The following is a 20781-nucleotide window of genomic DNA, read 5'->3' as shown; positions in this document are numbered from 1 at the left end:
TTCAATGCTACTCGTATGACTTTGATATTTGTCGATACAGCCCGGTACACGTGTAACGACATTTGCGACTTCGACGCATGGAAAATCCGTCTCGCAAAATGTGCGCTAGCCTGTGCTGAGCTGGTGAATGATTGCCACGTTAGAACGAAGTAGCTTCAATAAATAATTGATATGCAGCGAAATAAAGAAAGTTGTGGCAAAGTAAAAATTTTAATGTAAATCTTTCGATGGATTCAAAGGCGTAATAAAAAAAGGTAATAAAAAGATTTCGAAGCAGAACTAGATTATTTGAAATTCTCTGACGAAAATGATACGATAGAAGGTCCTTTAGTGCGGAAATTACGTTACAGAATTTTTTCGAATGGAAAGAACACAATGTAGTTATTGATTTTGAAGAACGTTCCATAAAATATTGAGTTACTTAAGCTGCTTATATTTTGATTTTTGAAAATAAGCAAACGCGTATTGTTTATCATTTTATTGTTAACTTATTTATTCCATCTTTTCTATTATTCGTTATTTAATATTAAAAATTACACTTATTTTCTTAAAGTTGATTCATATAATTATCATGCTTTCTTTTATGAATTAATTGAATGTTAACGCGTCGCGTAATTTATAAGTATTAAGAAAAATCGTTTATTCGAGTACATTATTCACCTGGTGTAATGTCACTCTATTAAGAAGCACGAAAGAATATATTCTTGTTCGATTTATCACGAAAAATAAAATCTTGCACGTGTGTACAAGCTGTTGGTTTCATCCAAAAACTACGACGCATGGGATAGAGAAACAGATATATATGCAAATGCACGTAATATATAAGAGAAAAACGTATGTACGAGTCCATAAATCGAAGTACGAACTGAAGAGGGAAATTTAAATTTTATCGAAAATTCTACTTCTAATCGACGTCTGCGTAAGATACGAGGACTAGCTGTTGGCGAGATACGGAAGCAATTTGTAGGTTCGATTTTAACGTCTAATAACTTCCAATGGCTGTCTGATATCCGCACGGTAACATTTCCAACGAAATAACGAGAGCGATTCGCAAAAGAAAATATCGACTCGCAACATTCGTTCTGGGCACGTGCTGCGTGAGCGCGTCTGCGTAATCCGTTTTTAACGGGCGAAAAAGTCAGTGTTATTGCTAAAACGAACGTACTAGGAAAAAAGTAGCGAAGCGTAGAACTTTAAAAATAAAACAACATTTTTCCACGTTATATTCCTTCTGATATTTACGAAGCCTTCGTGTGCCAAAAGAATCTGACATTCTAATGTGACAATAAACAGGAAATCTTTTAAGCAAAAAGAAAAAAAAAATACATATATCTCGAGTTCTCATTGGGATTAGGGGCGTGTAACGAATCTTCATTTAGATTAACCATTGTTGTTATACGATATGCATGATATTTACTGGTACCGATATGATTACAGTACCGATATGGTACAGAGTTTGACAAGTAACCGTGGCAATTAGATACTCGAGATGCCAATGACAATGATCTTAGGTTCAATAACGAATCCACGGTCAAAGGGATAACAAATACGTCTTCTTCCAAAGTCTAAGTCGTACTGAGCTTACTTGTCCACAATTCAAGTGTAACTCAACTTACTTGTCTACGATATAAGTAGAACTCAACTTACTTGTCTACAGTATAAGTAGAACTCCCTCAGTCCAAATGGAACTGCACTTATATACTCGTCTCTGTACCCCTCGGGTCAACTATATTTTTAAGGAGATCTATACAATTACTCCATAGCTTTGTTAGGTAAAAACGTCCATGCCATGACCGTGGCTACGTTTAGCGACCAGTTGTGTCACTTCGAGCCCAAGCCTACTGTCATAAATCTCGGGTAAACATAGTCGGATTAAATCATAAACAACTACTTCTGAGTTTTATTATTTAAGTGCAGCTATAATAAAAAGTCTAGACTAAAGTATAGGGGGTCTTCCCAAAAATTACAAAAGAAAGGCCCCGATGTCCTTTTATCTCCAACATGTATATAGGAGAAATAAAATAGTATAGTAATTTTTTAATTGCACACTAAATTAGTATTAAATTCCATACGATATTTTCAAAGATCTTGTATCTTTGAATCTATCAGATTTGTTTTTAGATACAAAAGAAAATTAATAAAAATGTGACTTATTTTTATTCATTCTTTTGTACTGTTCGATCGTTCTCCACTATGATACGGTTTCAACGAAGAAACGTTTTATTTATGTTCAAGTGAGAATTTACCTAAATCAAGATGAGAAGCCCGAATGTGAATGTGACGGCAAACTATGGCGAGCTTCAAATCGTCATAGAGGAAAGCACATCGGGCGAAGAGGAAGAGGAAGGGCGAAGGAACGAGTCGCCTCCGCGTGGCATGGATAATGTATGTTTTTTTTTCTTTTTATTTATTAGAATATTTACAATCAATTCTCGTTGAGAATTTTCAGTAACTTAGTTTGGCGTGATACAATGACATGGATTATAATAGTTTTATATTGTTGGTTCTGGTAGAAACTAAGGATTTAATCTAGAGGGTATTTTCTTTTTAGTCTGCGGATCTGGTCCGTCGTGTCCAGTAGTTGGGTGACTAGTGGGTTGTGGTGGTTGTTGACTCTTGTGTTATATCTGCTTCTGAACTTGTGTATTTCATCTTTGACTGTAGGTATCTTGAGGTCGCGGTGGATTGTTTCGTTGGTAACATACCAGGGTGCATTTAATAGGGATCTCAGCGTTTTCGATTGGAAGCGTTGGAGTATTTCAATGTTGGAATTACTTGCTGTTCCCCATAGTTGGATTCCGTAGGTCCAGACAGGTTTTATTACGGCCTTGTAGAGGGTTATTTTGTTCTGTATGTTTAGTTTGGAGCGTCGGCCCGTGAGCCAATAGAATTTTCTTAGTTTTTCCTTTAATTGCTTTGATTTCTCTGAGATATGTTTTTTCCAAGTTAGCCTCCTGTCCAGGGTCATGCCCAGGTATTTTACGGAGTCCTTGCTTGGGATTATTGTGTTGTTAATGGTGACCTGGGGGCAGGTTTGTTTTCGGAGCGTGAAGGTTACATGAGAGGATTTTTTTTCGTTTATTTTGAAGCCCCATTTTTGGAACCACTTTTCCATGGTGTCGAGACTTCGCTGGAGAGTGGATGAGGCAATTGTCGGGTCTGCGTGGGTAGCTAATAGTGCTGTATCGTCGGCAAATGTTGCTATTGTTACCTCGTTTGATATAGGTAAGTCGGCAGTGTAGATGGAGAACAGTAGGGGTCCGAGGACACTACCTTGGGGTATGCCGGATTCTATTGGGAATGTTACGGAAGAGGCGCCTAGGCATTTAACTATGAATTGTCTGTTGGTTAGGTAGGATTTTAAGATGGAGTAGTATGGATGGGGTAGGATCTTTTTGATCTTGTAGAGTAGCCCCACATGCCATACTTTGTCGAATGCCTGTTGGATGTCTAAGAATACCGCTGAACAGTATTTTTTCTTTTCAAGGGTTTGGCTGATCATGTGGATTATGCAGTGGATTTGCTCTACTGTTGAGTGTTGTTTTCGGAAGCCGATTTGGTGGTCTGGGAGTGTTTTCAATTCTTCTAGGAGTGGGAGGAGACGATTCCTGAGCATTCTCTCGAATAGTTTAGACAGGGTAGGTAAAAGACTGATTGGGCGATAGGAGGTGGTTTCATATTTTGGTTTACCGGGTTTAGGGATGAGGGTGATTAGTGAGATTTTCCAAGCCTTGGAAAAGTGTTGAAGGCGGAGGATAGCGTTAAAGATTGATGCGACGAGTGCAATCCCTTTTATGGGAAGTTCCTTGATTGCTTTATTTCCTATTAGGTCGTGACCTGCTGCTTTCTTGGGGTTTGGCCGACTGATTGCTTGTATAATCTCTGCAGAAGTGATGGGCTCAATAGGAGGGGACATTTGGAAGGGAGTGTGCAGGTATTCGGTAACGTCTGCAGCAGCTACGGAGGAATGGAGTTTGAATACTTCAGACAAGTGTTTGGCAAATAGGTTGGCTTTTTCTATAAGGCTACGCGCCCATCCGCCTTGCGGGCGGCGGATTGGAGGTATTATTTGTGGGGGGCGCGTGAGTTTCCTGGAGGCCTTCCATAGTGAGTAGTTGGAGTCGGCTGTGGGGGACAAGCTGGCGAGATATTTGTGAAAACAGTCATTATTGTAGTTTTTTATGGTTTTGGATAGTTTTCTAGTTGCGTTGTTTAGTTTGCGTTTGTCCTCCGGTGTTCTATGGGTCTGCCATACTCTTCTTAGTCTACGTTTTTCTGCTATTTTTTTTAGTATGTACTGGGGGTATTCGTGGTTGCTGGTGGACGTTTTTGCCGGTGTGGAGACGCGGATAGCGTTTATTATGCTCGCATTTAGGTATTCCGTGGCTGCTTCGATTTCATCATTGGTTTTTAGTGAGGTTGAGGCTGAAGTTGTGTGGGTAAAGACTTCTCTAAAGAGCTGCCAGTTGGTGTGTTGGTTATGAATGGAGCCATTAGGTGTATTCTCGATGATAGTTGAACTGACTGTTACTATCACGGGGGAATGATCAGAGGAGAGATCAGCCGAGGAATTGATTTGGACGTGTCTTGACGAGATATTTTTAGTTATGAAGAAATCAAGGAGATCGGGTATTTTGTTTGTGTCGGTGGGCCAGTGTGTGGGTTCGTACGTGGTAAGGTAGTTGAGGTTGTTGGTTAATATGCTGTTGAGGAGGTTTTTGCCTCTTACTGTAACCAGTCTGCTGCCCCATTGGGTGTGTTTAGCGTTGTAGTCTCCTCCGGCTATGAATTTGCTGGCCAGGGTGTCCAGGAAGTGGTCAAAGTCTTCTTTGGCGATGGAGTGTCTGGGAAGGCAGTATACAGCTGAGGTGGTGATTGTACCATGACAGTCTTCTATTGCTACGTTTGTTGCTTGGAGGTAGTCTTTCTGGAATGGTTGAAGTTCGTAGTGCTTGATGTTTGACCTGATTATGATTCCGGTGCCGCCGTGAGCCTTTCCGCTGGGGTGTTGGGTGTGGTAGAAGTTGTAGCCGTGTATTTTGAGGTAGTTTTTGTCGGTGAAGTGGGTTTCGGATATGAGCATCACATCGATTTGCTGTTGTTTTAAGAATAGTTCTAGTTCAAATTTGTGCTGAGCTAGACCGTTGGCGTTCCACAGAGCTATTCGCATTGGTTTTATTTTGCTTCTGTGCGTATGAATTTGTCCATGAAGAGTGTGAGTAGTGACAGCAAGTTGTTAATTTGCTCAGTTTGCTTCTCGATAAGTTTTTCGAGTCTGGTAAAGTTGTCTGTGTTTTGTGGGGTGGGAATTCTATTTTCTGTGTGTACAATGTGTGTTTTCGAGTTGTTTACGTTTCCTTGCGTTGCCTGCGCATAGGATACTGTTGGTGTAGTGAGTTTTTGGGGTTTAGGTTCTTGTATGGTTATGTCCTTGGGTCTCAGTTTTGGATACACTATATTATGTAGTGTTTGTAGGCTGAGCATCCTTTGTAGTTCGCAGGATGCTCTCCTTGACAGTGGATACACTTGGCGGGGGTTTCCGGGGATTTAGTGCATTGGTCAGTGGGGTGATTACCTGCACATTTTACGCACCGGAAGTTGTGATTGCAGTATTTCTGCGTGTGGCCGTACCTTTGGCACCTCTTGCATTGTATTATTTCTTTCTTTACAAGAGGTGGCTCGAACTTAACTATGGAGTTCATCAGCCGATTGATATTGTAGATTTCTTTATTGTTTGTTTTTTGTTTTAGGTCTATAAAAAATAAGGATAGTGGGTTTTTTGTGATTCTATGCCTAATGTTACTGATGTTAGTTACTTCGTGGCCGTGATTTGACAATTCGCATTTTAGTTCGTCTAGATCGACTGAGTGATGGATATTGCGTAGCACCACTCGAAATGGTCTTTCTTGTTTGAGCTGGTATGTGTGGAATTTAGCGTTTAACGTTTTTAATAGCTTGGTTAACTTTCTATAGGCGTCTGGGTGGGTCGGCAGTATTTTCACGTGGTTGTTGTTAATCTTTAACTTGTAGTCCTCTTTGCTGATGTCTTTTTCGATAGTCTTAATCATTGACTGTATGTCGATTACGTCGTTAATGAATATCGGTGGGGGAGGGGGAATTCTTTGAGTATGGAGATTATTTACCTTTTCGGTTGTAATCATGGAGTCTTCCATGGATTCCAGTATTGAAAATCTATTGTAGGTGGTCACCTGGCTGGCTGATGGTTTAGTTTGACTCTTGTTTACATTTGTCTTGGTTGGTTCGAGCTTTCGTTTTTTCGTGTGATGGTCGTTTACCAGGATAGATGTGTTGCCCTCTTGCCACGGGGGAGGAAAAATGGCGGTGTTATAATTTAGCTCCGGGGAGCCTGTTGGGAATGATAGAGCCATCATCGAGCTAGTTAATTCAGTGTGAAAGAACTAGTCGAGAGGCTGTTAACCCCTGGCTAGGTTAGTTGGATTCGCTTTCGACAGATGGGCGTCACGTGGAATTTTGTGAACTTCACAGGGCACTGGACACACGTCTGCACGTCTCGGCACTCAGCAGCAACTGGATGGTCACGTGCTGTTTTGTGAACATTGCCGGGCACTGGACACACGTCTGCACGCCTCGGCACTCACGAACGAACCGGATAATGTATGTGATAATGTATTTTTAGTGTATCCTGTTAGCTTAACAAAACATAACGTTGTTCAACGTTTGCATAATATATTTAAAGAAAAAGATTGATCGTACTTTCTGATCTGAAAAAATAGCTCTGTTTATACATTATACATTATACATGTGTATGGGAATTAACTAGTGTCTATATAGTTTCACACTGACAAAATAGTTTCGAGTTACTTAAAAATAGTTGCTTGATTCAAGCAACTGTACGCGTTAACAAAATAGTTTCAAGTAACTTGAAAATAGTTGCTTGATTCAGGTAACTTGACCAATCTGAATCATCATAAAAACTTGGAAGGATATTTCAAGCAAAATTACAGATTCACATTGGTAAAATAATAGGTTCACATTGACAAAATGGTTTCGAATTGCTTGAATTCAAATCGTTTGACGAAGCAACATGACTAATCTGAATAGTTTAATTGTCATCTTTATCCAAGACTCGCATAGTCAATCGAGCCATTCGGAAATCACATTGACCAACTCCAAAATTGAAAAGTAGAGAAAAGTAATTACAAGTATCGCAAGTGGTGAGACAATATGCGATAAAAATGAAAAGATGAGCGTGGCATTAAGCTCTAAGGAACTAGAGGTTTTGTGAGAATCAATCGTGTACTTGGACGATGAAATTGCGAAATTGTGAGATTGTCCAAAGATGAAGTTGGTCAATTTGACTTTCGCCAGGCTCGATCGTCACTACGACAGTTCTCGCGTATCGAAACTATCTTGATGTTTGTGTGGACAGGTGAGACGAATGAGCGATCGTGGCGGAGAAGGATCGGGACATTCGGTCGTTACGATGGAAGCAGAGCTACCGACTTTGTTTCGCCGTCGCGAATCAGTCGCCTGTTTTCCTTTTGGAGGCGTGACTAGAATATTACCAACTCGGCGAGACCCAGCGTCCAGAATGTCCGCACCACCGAGCGGTAGAAGAAATACGCACTATCTTCGGTTGGACATTATGGACGACATCGCATACCTAAGAGCGAGGGAGGTAAGGATCTTTCGTTTATTTTTGTTGAAGTGATCACCACTTCTAGGAAAACTCCACATCTGGTCTTTTTAGCTTTCTCAAGCGCTGAAGCCATCGACAGCATATAGACAAAGGAATAGCAGGGAGGCAGACCCAATACGGTAGACAGGCGACGTTGGCTTCGGGGTTCTCAGTCATAAAGTAACACTGCTAGCGTGCGGATCTGGACCAGCTCAAATTGTATTCCTGTATTTCATTATTAAGTCAAATATATACTTTGTATCTTACACTTTATCCACACGTTTTTCTCTCTTCTCAACAGGTTATGGGGCCAGGGCCATATATAATATAATGGGATGTAATATTAGCAGTAAGTATTTAGGATTAATTTATATTTATTATTTTTTTTAATAATCGAATCGTATTCTTACGTTTGAAAATAATGCACGTTTTAGCCTATTCAAGATCCTGATCCAGTTATTAATTGTGACCTTATGGATGGCCGCGATGCTTTCCTTACAATGGCTAGAGAAAGACATTATGAATTCTTTTCCTTAAGGCGCGCGAAATTTAGTTCTATGTCTATGCTATACGAATTGCACAATCAAGGTCAAGACAAGTTTGTCTATACTTGCAATAATTGTAAGAGCCATGTAGAAACAAGATATCATTGTACGGTTTGTGATGTAAGTATTAAAACAATCATCTGTAAACATGTATCATCCAATTTTCAAACAATCTAATGTTATTATTTATTATGCTAGGATTTTGATCTGTGTATAAGCTGTAAAGAAAAAGACGGTCATCCTCATCATATGGAAAAACTTGGTTTAGATTTGGATGATGGTTCATCGCCGGCCGATGCTAAACAAGCTAATCCACAGGTAAAAATATATTTTTATTAACTGAATATATTAATAATTTTGCTATGAATATTTATAATAAATATTTTTATTTTATAATAGGAGGCGCGTAAACTTTCAATTCAAAGATGTATTCAATCGTTGGTGCACGCGTGCCAATGTAGAGATGCTAACTGTCGTTTAACAAGTTGTCAAAAGATGAAGAGAGTAGTAACGCATACTAAAGTTTGCAAACGAAAAACGAACGGTGGCTGTCCAATCTGTAAACAATTAATAGCGTTGTGCTGTTATCATGCTAAACACTGCCAAGAGACTAAATGTCTTGTTCCATTCTGTTCGAACATCAAACATAAGCTGAAACAACAACAGCTTCAACAGCGGCTACAGCAAGCGCAGTTGTTAAGGTAAATACGTCAGTAGTAGTGGTAGTGGTAGTAGTAGTAGTAGTAGTAGTAGTAGTAGTAGCAGTAGCAGTAGTAGTAGTAGTAGTAGTAGTAGTAGTAGTAGTAATAGTAGTATTAGTAGTAATAGTAATAATAATAATAATAATAATAATAATAATAATAATAATAATAATAATAATAATAATAATAATAATAACAACAGCAGCAACGTTAGAATAATAATTTCCAAAGATAACTAGGTGTATGTATATCCTATGTATATAAGTTAGGTGTATATCTTTCTTTTTAATGTGTTTCAGGAGACGAATGGCTGCAATGAATAGCAGACCCACAGGTCCAGTGGGAGCGATGCAATCCGGACAACAGAGTTCAAATGTTACTATGACCACAGGTGTTGCTATGAAACCAGGTGTCAGTCCTACCAATTTACCTTCGCCACATCAACCTGGAATAGGATTGAAACCTGAAACTCAAACGCCACCTGCTCACGTTCTCCAAGTTGTTAAGCAAGTACAAGAAGAAGCTGCACGGCAACAAGTACCGCATGGTTATGGTAAAGTAACGCCAGGTGGTGGAGTTGGTGCTGGAGTTGGCGTAGGAGGACAAACAGGTGGCGTAATGCCACCACCTCCTATGCAACGTCCAATGCCTGTACAAATGCCAAATCCTGGCGGTACACATCTTATTCCAATGGATCAATGGACAGCAAGGTGAGTTATTGAATATAATAATTAAAATACCGTACACATATATGTATATAAAAAGAGGTATTAAAGCTACACCTTTATTTACAGTAGGTATCAGCCAAGTGCACTGATGCAACAGAATCCTGGTTTGAGACAGCAAACGCCGCAACAGTTAATGCAACAGCAGCAACAACATCAAGGGCTGCCAGCAATAGCTATGGGAGGACAGATGCCTAGGCAAGCTGGAGTTCTCGGTGGTCCGGTTAATCAAGTTGGTCCTCAAACTCAAAGCAACATGCACAAGCATGTATTGCAGCAACTTATGCAAACTCTAAAGAATCCCCATACTCCTGAACAACAAAACCAAATACTTCAAATACTCAAAAGCAATCCACCGATTATGGCTGCTTTTATCAAACAACGGGTATGACGATTAATTTCTTCTATATTATTTGTCTGCTGACATTTTCGATTTTAATAATTTCTATTACCATATAATTTTTTAAATTAATAGGCACTCGCTCTAAATCAACAACAAAGTGGTCAATACGGTGGAGGAGTGGGCGGACCTTTGGGTCCTAATCAGCCGCAGCAACAACCTGCTCTGCAGCATATAATGTCTCAGCAGCAGCAGCAGCACCACCACCACCACCACCAACAACAACAACAACAGCAAGGCAGAATGCAAATACAGGCAATGCTAAATCAACAGCAGCAACAACAGCAGCAACAGCAGCAACCTGTTCAACAGCAACCACCACAATGGTATAAACAGCAAATGCTAGTATTGCAAAGGCACCAGCACCCGTCACAGCAGCAACAACACCCGCAGCAGCAGCAACAGCAGCAGCAACAACAACAACAACAATTTACACAACCACCAGCACCGCCTTACGGTCAACAGCGACCTATAAGGCCGCCCCTTCTCGGTAAGAATTATTTAATTCTGGAGAAAACGAGATTCGTCGAGCCGCTTGGTTCGTGGTCTAACGCTTGCCACGATTCCGCGTATTCTTCTCCAGGTTATGGTGGCTTTAGCGAACAAGGATACGGTCAACCTGGCTTAAAACCAACACCACCTCCGGTACCTTCTCCGCAAGGTGTGATGGGGCCTCCAGGGATTTCTGTACAGCAACAATTAATGCAGTCCGTTCGATCTCCACCGCCAATTCGTTCTCCTCAACCAAATCCTTCCCCACGACCGGTTCCTTCTCCACGTAATCAGCCAGTTCCTTCTCCTCGATCAGGGCCGGTGCCATCGCCTCATCATCATCCACCTCATGGTACACCAACACATTCACCGGCTCATGAACTCGGTGGGCCAAGTGAAATGATGCTTTCGCAGCTGAGTGGTGGAACTGGTGCACCGACTGGTCACCCGGGTACCATGCCACATCATCCATCTCCAGCTCCACCACCCACTAGTGGCACAGACTCGAGTGAAGTGACGCCCATGACGCCACAAGATCAACTTTCAAAATTTGTCGAAGGATTGTAGTGACTATTAGTGAAGTCGGTTAACACGAGTGACTATGTTAGTGGGCGAACGATGATCTTGCATCGTATGTCAACCGTTTAGAAAGAACGGTCGCTGTTCCACCTCTCTGTCATGAGAACAGAGAGAGTAACTTCCATCCGTTCTGCGTTCCTAGCTTCGTGGAGATCAGGTACAACTACTTACGTCCGGTACACTGACCAAGTGCTGATGTTCAGAGACGGGTCAGAGTACCACTGGTGCGACCAAATTAATCCCGGATGACGCGTTTCCTTTTTCTATCTCCGAGTTAAGGTGCAGGAGCGATACAGCGTGTTGTGGTGCTACTTAGATGCTCCGCGAAGATTCTACAGCTGGCTCAATGGACACTTGAACTTACGTTATTGTATTCTCGTATCTCAACCTCGGCTCCCCAATTGCGAACCAGTGGAACGACGAGAAACAATTAATTTGAAACTATACACACATGAAATCAAGAGAGACTATTAATACTTTATCCCCTAATACACATACATATACAAAAGAAACACACACTATGTCTCTGCCCAAACTTTTATTCCCCTTACACATGACTTTTTCATCTATATCACCTTCCCTCGCTGCTGCTCGTGCAGGCTGAGTGAAATCGTACAAATGTGTTGTGTATACTTAACGTTAATTAATAATTAATAGTTCAAATATTATTAGCGTAGCGATTATATGCAGTTATTATATACCACTATTATTATTATCGTGACAAGATGCAAAGTATATAACAAGAAAAAAAAAACGAACTGTATGAAAATGGAAAGATATTGAAAAAGAAATCAACAACATTGTATGTAAGGAAGGGAGAAAAGAATTTAGTGGAAAGTTAAGTAATGTCAACTTAGGTTAATTTGTTATTAAGAGATCGCAACGGTTGCCGAAGGTTGTGCCGAAACCTTAGCACCATTAAATTTTATGGATCATTCTGAAATTAACCTTCAAAGTAATCTGCTAAATTGTCCTATGGGAAAGAAACCTAATAACAGGACAGGCGAGACAACGCGGATTAACGGTGTCGCAACCAAAAAGTAGAAATTCACAAGCTTACTAATGGGAGGATTTATAAATCGTGTTAATTTTGACAACAAAAGTTTTTCAAACCGAGGGTCCAACATGTACAGTTCAATCAAAATATGTAGCTACGAAGCGTAATCGAAAAGGACCCTCGCATGAAAATCGTTCTGTACATACTATACTATTATTACGATAATAATAACGATTATTATTAATTTCCCTGTCTATTATGAATTTATTATTATTATTATTATTGCTATTATATATAATTCTTATTGATTCTTAATTATTATAATTACTATTATTACTCTACTACTACTACTATTATTATTAATAATATTATTTTTATTATTATTCTTCTTCTTATTATTACCATTATTACTATTAATATTATCACGAAAGAAAAATTCAAAACATATAAGTATAGTGTTAATATTCGGGAAAAAAGCGAGAAAGGGATCCACACACACGCGTTATAATTATAATAGGATATCTCTGTGCACGATAAACCCGAGAAAAGGAAATACAAATACAGATACAAGTACACATACATACCGAAGTATGTGACTATGCCAGTGCTGTATCATAGTAAACTGTAAGTGTAACTTTTCCTCTCTCTTTTTTCTTCGATACCTATTTAAATGACTAGTTGGTAACGAATGATGCGTGAAGGTGTACTTCTGAAGTCCGTTTCGTCGGATATTTTTTAAATACACGATGTACAATGTAGCCACCATGTAACCAAGCTATAACCGATTTAATCATAATCAGAATCATTAATGGCACATGCAACCGGTGTAAGATTCATATTTAAACGTGGCGTTTCCGTCGACGAAAGCGCGGTCCGATTCGAAACAAAAAGCCAGAGAAATCATGACCCGTTTGAGAGACACGTTACCTCTTGAAAAATGTATTTGACTCATTCTGATACATTTATCATCAGATATATCTATATACATATAACATCGTACATTTCCATTTGTCTTATATACATCGGTACCCTTTGAATTCGTTATAAAAGAAGGCAAAAAGCATTTTTCTTTTTTTTTTATAAAAATAAAGAAAGAATCTAACGAACGATTGGCGAATGTTTTTTGCCTTGAAAATTTTAATCGCGGGGTTGGACGGGGGTAAGTTTAACGAGAATGGTTCGTTTAAGATAACCGGTTTTCTTTCACTCAATTAAGTTCCAAATTCGAAAGATCGCTTTTTGTTATTTTTAGACTATTTTAAATTCTTTTATAAATCGGTTAATGTGAATCGTCAATCGATTCCGAAACATTCCTTTTGTTATGTATTCTCTTTCTCGCCCTTTCTTTCCTCCATCCACCGGTTTTTCTCTACGTCCTTCGTCCCTCGGACTAGTTTTATAGAAAGAACGTCGTAGATTCGTCTTTCCAAGATCGTCATATAAAAGGACAAAAAGAAAGAGAAAAAAAGATAATTATGTAGAATTATGTGATAGCAGTTAAATCGAGCGGGTCAACTATAAATCGGTTGAGAAACAAATCTTGTCGTGCGTCTGAAATTTCTAAAAGTGAGATGAAAACGATAAGAAACAGAGTAATACAAAGAACAAAAAATAACAATCTACGAAATGCGGATGGTTATCGACTGTAGATTTAAGTAAACGATTTTACTAGTAAAAAGAATAAACGTAACGACGAAGACCCAAAAGTATTTGGCTTAGTATGGCTGTGTTTAGGGCAGTGTTGTAAATCTGAAAGTGGTATACCTTTTTTGGTAGTAAACTCTTTAAGAGCGAACAATCGAACGCTATTGTGTACCAATCCGACGATCGCGATCTACACGAGTCATTTTATCGTTTGATTTTATTAATAATTAATTACTAACGAAGATGACACAATTGCTAAGAATCGGCGTTCATTTGCGAACGAATCGTAAAAATACGATATGTGATGGGTGTGTGTGTGTGTGCAACAGATATAAAGAAAAATGAGTTTTCTCTTTCTGAAGATAGTTCGAGCACATAATTGCGAGTGTAAAAATGGGTCTTAGTGTGTTCGAACATCGAGAAAGAGATGGATTGTAGATTCGCGAAAGATTACTTCCGTAGATGATAAAAAATAAAAAGAAAGAAACGAATGAAACGGAAGCGGTTTGCACGTCGGATTTGTTGGCACGTCAGCATTCGTGGACAATTTATTATTGTAACGAAAAGTGAACGATACAACACTATATATATATTATATATGTACTATATATACTATATATGTATTACATATATTATATATATATACTATATGTATTATATATATATAATACATATACTATATATGTATTATACGATTTGTTTTTCTTTTTATATTATCAAACACAATATAGGTCGCGGTTATATCATGATGGAGTAAACGTTAATTAATTAATTAATTAATTAATTAATTATTCGATAGACGATAATTGCAAACAAAACTATGGAATATAATTATTATTATTACGCTATTATTATTGAAATACCAACTATAGAGTACTACTTTTTATTATGACATTTCGTAACTAGTGAATTGATTATCTGATTAAAGATTAATGAGACGCAAGTGTAACATTTATCCCCCTCGCTCCTCCCAGGTAAAAAAAGAAAGAACTCACACCGTTCTTCATCCCAGTCTCTTTTTCTTTTCCTAAGGAAAAAAGTCTCGAGAGGGACAATGAGAATTTTCTCTCGATACAGCCCCTCGAATCCTGATCCAACACTGCATCGGTCACGATAAATGTACAATATTTAATATAATGCGCTTTCCTTTATTTATTTTTGTCGGTGGGATTCACGTCGTTCTCGCTAAACGAGACAAACGGAAATGGAATGAAAAGATACTGTCACCGTCGCCATTCAGATACCTTTTTGTATCCCCTGGTGTAAAGACCGTTCGCAGAGTGACTTCGGAAAAACTTTAGTTAACGTCTTGTTTGCCCCCGTGTTCGCTATTCATTTTGTAAACGCGTTTTGTAAAATATATATGTTCGGTTTAGATGTGTGAAAGTTAGCCTCACGATATCCACTCGGAGAGGGGAAAGTGAATTTAGGTTTTTGCTACAGTTTTGTACTCTTGGACGTAAAAAAGACTTCGTTTTTCTCTTAACGTAGATAAGAGATAACGTATTTGTAACGTAGATAAGAATACTGTATGTTGATGTTCATGAATATTTAACCGAATATTGTTATATTATTATTAAAAAAGAAGTTTTAAAAATATATTCCATTTTTATTTTTCTCTCAGCTCAGGTTATATATGTACATACGTGTATCTGTTCTGCCGCGCAACACATCTGCACGCCATCCCGCGCGGCTTGCCAACCAACGGTCTACGTGTCGTCCTTCGAACACTCCATAGGCCCAAGTACCCACCATAAAGTTGCAATTCTAGCCGCATTGTTCGCACACATGGTCTAAGCACATCTGTTTGCCAAAAAAGACTTTCTAATTCCAGAAGTGTTTTCAGCTGGTTTTTTAGAAAGGTCCTTGGGTTTATTACGTGCTCCTAAGAATTACGGAGAAAGCGAATAGCTAGCCAAGAAAACAATCAGGTTTCCCCATGAACAAGGTCATCTATCAACCACGATGGTAGGAGACATTCTCCCCATCCCTTCAAGCATCCGCGTAGGGCAAAACCAATCGACATCGCGGATTATTACCCTCACTTTCTTAACGAAACGTGTAAACAACGAATCCGCGTTCGTCATGCAAAAGGGCACACCCACATTGAACTTTCTTCCGTCTCAACGTTAGAGCGCCAAGTTAGTCAAAGATCTAACGCCGAACTTCTAACATTAAGTCTAATACCGTGCAGCGTGATAAGTTATTAAGTGTTTATGTCTATTCAATCGTGTATACTAAGTGTTGAAAATATATATTTTAACTCTGTGAGCCACAGTGTTATCATACCTGAATCACCCCTATTATCTTAATCGAAATACGGGGATCGAACTATTCGTGGTGTCGATCATTCTAATCGTAACGGGAATTTACGACTCCCGTTGACGCGTATTCTAACGACCGCGTCTCCCCGCGATAGCTCGAAAATACAGTATCGAAAGACCAAAATCCTTCTTAAGAAGTATTTCTTATCGATAGTATTTATATAATCGCGAAAGAGTTACTAAGAAGGAAACGAATTATTTTTATCTTATCTTCCGAACAGAGACGAATCTTCTTATCCGTATACATCGAAACACTTTGAATTCTTTGTCACATTGCGCGTGTATCCCTTAATAAAGTACATATTTCAATACTCACAATGTGAACAACTAAAGTTTTTCTGTTAACTCTGTTATATTTGCCACTTTACTTGCTCTCACTTGCTACTACTCGTCTGTTCAGCAACTTCGCTTCGAACAATCGTTCGATTTTAATGTTTGTATATTTATTTAAAATTATTCGTTTCTCACCACGTGCACGATATATGGTCTCTTTCTAACTTTTTTCGAAACTTAGCCTCTTCTTACGTATCATTCGTATATTTTACACGATATTTGTACATAGAATTTCATTAACAAGATATAGCATTCAAACGCGTATGTACCCTTGTCTCGACCTGTCGACAAGTTGTACGGATTTTCAATTAGACGAGGACTTATATTTTAGTTCCATCGGATGGCAGAAAAATAAAGAAAAAGGAAGAACCAAAGTACAGTGCGACCTTCTGGCTTTCAAGGACTCCTAGGTTTTCACTGTCTTAACTTAAAATGGGACTAAAGTATGCAACGAACGCAACGCGTGTTTTCCTTCTATTTTCTCACCCTATTTATTCTTCTTGCGTTCGCCGAATCTCCTTTCCTTAGGTGTAAGGACTAATCATTTATCCGATTACAGCGCATAACGTAACAACGTAAACGAAACTGGCACGTAAGAATTATACATATACGTGTATATATTTATACATACTTACCATTAACACAATATGAAAAATCTGACGAAATAAAGTTTACGTATAATTATTTGAATACTGGACATTGTACCTGTGTGCTCTCAGACACCTTTCTCGCGATCATTTCACGTTTCAACTTCTGAATCCTGTCACGATCTGTGGATTCCCGTTCGAGCGCAGTCTTATTTATACATAACATGTCGTTCGTTTCGTTGTCCTTTGTGTACACAAACGTATTTAGATGTACATTTCTTGCAAAGAGTTGTTCGCGAGGATTCGTCAATATTCTAAAAGTCAGTAATGAAGGCAGTATGATGGTAACACATCGAATTAAATCAAATCGGAACACAGGCTTTTGTACGATTTCGTGAGGATTTCCGTTCCCTTCGTTTGACCGAAGTCCGAAGTGATTGCTGCCCGTCAGTTCTTCCGCCTTATCTATCGTTTTCAGCGACGAATCCTTGTTGAACGATATCATTGGACGGATAACAAAAGTAGGAAGTTCAGAGTCCCCATTCAGATCTATATGTACTAAGTTTACACGTACGATATGTTTATATTATCGCTTATATATAAACATATATAATATATATAAATATATATAATATATAAATATGTATGTGATATATATATTATATCATATTCTATATACATATTTTTTTTTTTTTTATTTATTTATTAGAATATTTACAATCAATTCTCGTTGAGAATTTTCAGTAACTTAGTTTGGCGTGATACAATGACATGGATTATAATAGTTTTATATTGTTGATTCTAGTAGGACAAATGGTTTAATCTAGTGGGTATTTTCTTTTTAGTCTGCGGATCTGGTCCGTCGTGTCCAGTAGTTGGGTGACTAGTGGGTTGTGGTGGTTGTTGACTCTTGTGCTATATCTGCTTCTGAACTTGTGTATTTCATCTTTGACTGTAGGTATCTTGAGGTCGCGGTGGATTGTTTCGTTGGTAACATACCAGGGTGCATTTAATAGGGATCTCAGCGTTTTCGATTGGAAGCGTTGGAGTATTTCAATGGTGGAGTTACTTGCTGTTCCCCATAGTTGGATTCCGTAGGTCCAGACAGGTTTTATTACGGCCTTGTAGAGGGTTATTTTGTTCTGTATGTTTAGTTTGGAGCGTCGGCCCGTGAGCCAATAGAATTTTCTTAGTTTTTCCTTTAGTTGCTTTGTTTTTTCGGAGATATGTTTTTCCCAGGTTAGCCTCCTGTCCAGGGTCATGCCCAGGTATCTTACGGAGTCCTTGCTTGGGATTATTGTGTTGTTAATGGTGACCTGGGGACAGGTTTGTTTTCGGAGCGTGAAGGTTACATGGGAGGATTTTTTTTCGTTTATTTTAAAACCCCATTTTTGGAACAACTTTTCCATGGAGTCGAGACTTCGCTGGAGAGTGGATGAGGCAATTGCTGGGTCTGCGTGGGTAGCTAATAGTGCTGTGTCGTCCGCAAATGTTGCTATTGTTACCTCGTTTGATATGGGTAAGTCGGCAGTGTAGATGGAGAATAGTAGGGGTCCGAGGACACTACCTTGCGGTATGCCGGATTTTATTGGGAATGTTGCGGAAGTGGCGCCTAGACATTTAACTATGAATTGTCTGTTGGTTAGGTAGGATTTTAAGATGGAGTAGTATGGGTGGGGTAGGATTTTTTTAAGCTTGTAGAGTAGCCCTTCATGCCATACTTTATCGAATGCCTGTTGGATGTCTAGGAATACGGCTGAGCAGTATTTTTTCATTTCAAGGGTTTGGCTGATTATGTGGGTTATGCGGTGGATTTGCTCTACTGTTGAGTGTTGTTTTCGGAAGCCGAATTGGTGATCTGGGAGAGTCTTCAATTCTTCTAGGAGTGGAAGGAGACGATTCGTGAGCATCCTCTCGAATAGTTTAGACAGGGTAGGTAAGAGACTGATTGGGCGATAGGAGCTGGTTTCATATATTGGTTTACCGGGTTTGGGGATGAGGGTGATTAGTGAGATTTTCCACGCCTTAGGAAAGTGTTCAAGGCGGAGGATGGCGTTAAAGATTGATGCAATGAGTGCAATCCCTTTTATGGGAAGTTCCTTGATTGCTTTATTTCCTATTTGGTCGTGACCTGCTGCTTTCTTGGGGTTTAGGCGACTGATTGCTTCTATGATCTCTGCAGAAGTGAAAGGTTGAATAGGAGGGGACATTTGGAAGGGAGTGTGCAGGTATTCGGTGACGTCCGCTGCGGCTATGGAGGAATGGGGTTGGAATACTTCAGTCAAATGTTTGGCAAATAGGTTGGCTTTTTCTATAGGGCTACGCGCCCATCCACCCTGCGGGCGGCGGATTGGAGGTATTATTTGTGGGGGGCGCGTGAGTTTCCTGGAGGCTTTCCATAGTGAGTAGTTTGAGTCGGCTGTGGGGGACAAGCTGGCGAGATATTTGTGAAAACGGTCATTATTGTAGTTCTTTATGGTTTTGGATAGTTTTCTAGTTGCGTTGTTTAGTTTGCGTTTGTCCTCCGGTGTTCTATGGGTCTGCCATATCCTTCTTAGTCTACGTTTTTCTGCTATTTTTTTTAGTATGTACTGGGGGTATTCGTGGTTGCTGGTGGACGTTTTTGCCGGTGTGGAGACGCGGATAGCGTTTATTATGCTCGCATTTAGGTATTCCGTGGCTGCTTCGATTTCATCATTGGTTTTTAGTGAGGTTGAGGCTGAAGTTGTGTGGGTAAAGACTTCTCTAAAGAGCTGCCAGTTGGTGTGTTGGTTATGAATGGAGCCATTAGGTGTATTCTCGATGATAGTTGAACTGACTGTTACTATCACGGGGGAATGATCAGAGGAGAGATCAGCCGAGGAATTGATTTGGACGTGTCTTGACGAGATATTTTTAGTTATGAAGAAATCAAGGAGATCGGGTATTTTGTTTGTGTCGGTGGGCCAGTGTGTGGGTTCGTACGTGGTAAGGTAGTTGAGGTTGTTGGTTAATATGCTGTTGAGGAGGTTTTTGCCTCTTACTGTAACCAGTCTGCTGCCCCATTGGGTGTGTTTAGCGTTGTAGTCTCCTCCGGCTATGAATTTGCTGGCCAGGGTGTCCAGGAAGTGGTCAAAGTCTTCTTTGGCGATGGAGTGTCTGGGAGGGCAGTATACAGCTGAGGTGGTGATTGTACCATGACAGTCTTCTATTGCTACGTTTGTTGCTTGGAGGTAGTCTTTCTGGAATGGTTGAAGTTCGTAGTGCTTGATGTTTGACTTGATTATGATTCCGGTGCCGCCGTGAGCCTTTCCGCTGGGGTGTTGGGTGTGGTAGAAGTTGTAGCCGTGTATTTTGAGGTAGTTTTTGTCGGTGAAGTGGGTTTCGGATATGAGCATCACATCGATTTGATGTTGTTTTAAGAATAGTTCTAGTTCGGCTTTGTGCTGAGCTAGACCGTTGGCGTTCCACAGAGCTATTCGCATTGGTTTTATTTTGCTTCTGTGCTTATGAATTTGTCCATGAAGCGTGTGAGTAGTGACAGCAAGTTGTTAATTTGCTCAGTTTGCTTCTCGATAAGTTTTTCGAGTCTGGTAAAGTTGTCCGTGCTTGGTGGGGAGGGAATTCTATTTTCTGTGTGTACACTGTGTGTTTTCGAGTTGTATGCGTTTCCTTGCGTTGCCTGCGCATAGGATACTGTTGGTGTGGTGAGTTTTTGGGGTTTAGGTTCTTGTATGTTTATGTCCTTGGGTCTCAGTTTTGGATACTTTATATTATGTAGCGATTTGTAGGCTGAGCATCCTTTGTAGTTCGCA

General features: G+C 39.5%; 2 protein-coding genes across 2 annotated transcripts; both read left to right on the top strand.

Annotated features, from left to right (window-relative positions):
- Positions 1–1948: 1948 nt before the first annotated feature.
- Positions 1949–7933, top strand: LOC126928190 (uncharacterized). Its single transcript, XM_050744027.1, has 3 exons — positions 1949–2385; positions 7412–7660; positions 7733–7933. The coding sequence occupies exons 1-3, from the start codon at positions 2257–2259 to the stop codon at positions 7802–7804; spliced, it is 450 nt and encodes a 149-aa protein (XP_050599984.1). The 5' UTR covers positions 1949–2256; the 3' UTR covers positions 7805–7933.
- Positions 7934–8145: 212 nt separating this feature from the next.
- LOC126928189 (CREB-binding protein-like) lies at positions 8146–12353 on the top strand. The gene is made up of 7 exons (XM_050744026.1): positions 8146–8325; positions 8404–8523; positions 8605–8906; positions 9206–9616; positions 9704–10016; positions 10107–10521; positions 10615–12353. The coding sequence occupies exons 1-7, from the start codon at positions 8161–8163 to the stop codon at positions 11088–11090; spliced, it is 2202 nt and encodes a 733-aa protein (XP_050599983.1). The 5' UTR covers positions 8146–8160; the 3' UTR covers positions 11091–12353.
- Positions 12354–20781: the final 8428 nt, after the last annotated feature.

Source organism: Bombus affinis, unplaced genomic scaffold (assembly GCF_024516045.1).
Source record: "Bombus affinis isolate iyBomAffi1 unplaced genomic scaffold, iyBomAffi1.2 ctg00000655.1, whole genome shotgun sequence".
Lineage (NCBI taxonomy): Eukaryota > Metazoa > Arthropoda > Insecta > Hymenoptera > Apidae > Bombus > Bombus affinis.
This window is presented reverse-complemented; position numbering and strand designations above follow the sequence as displayed.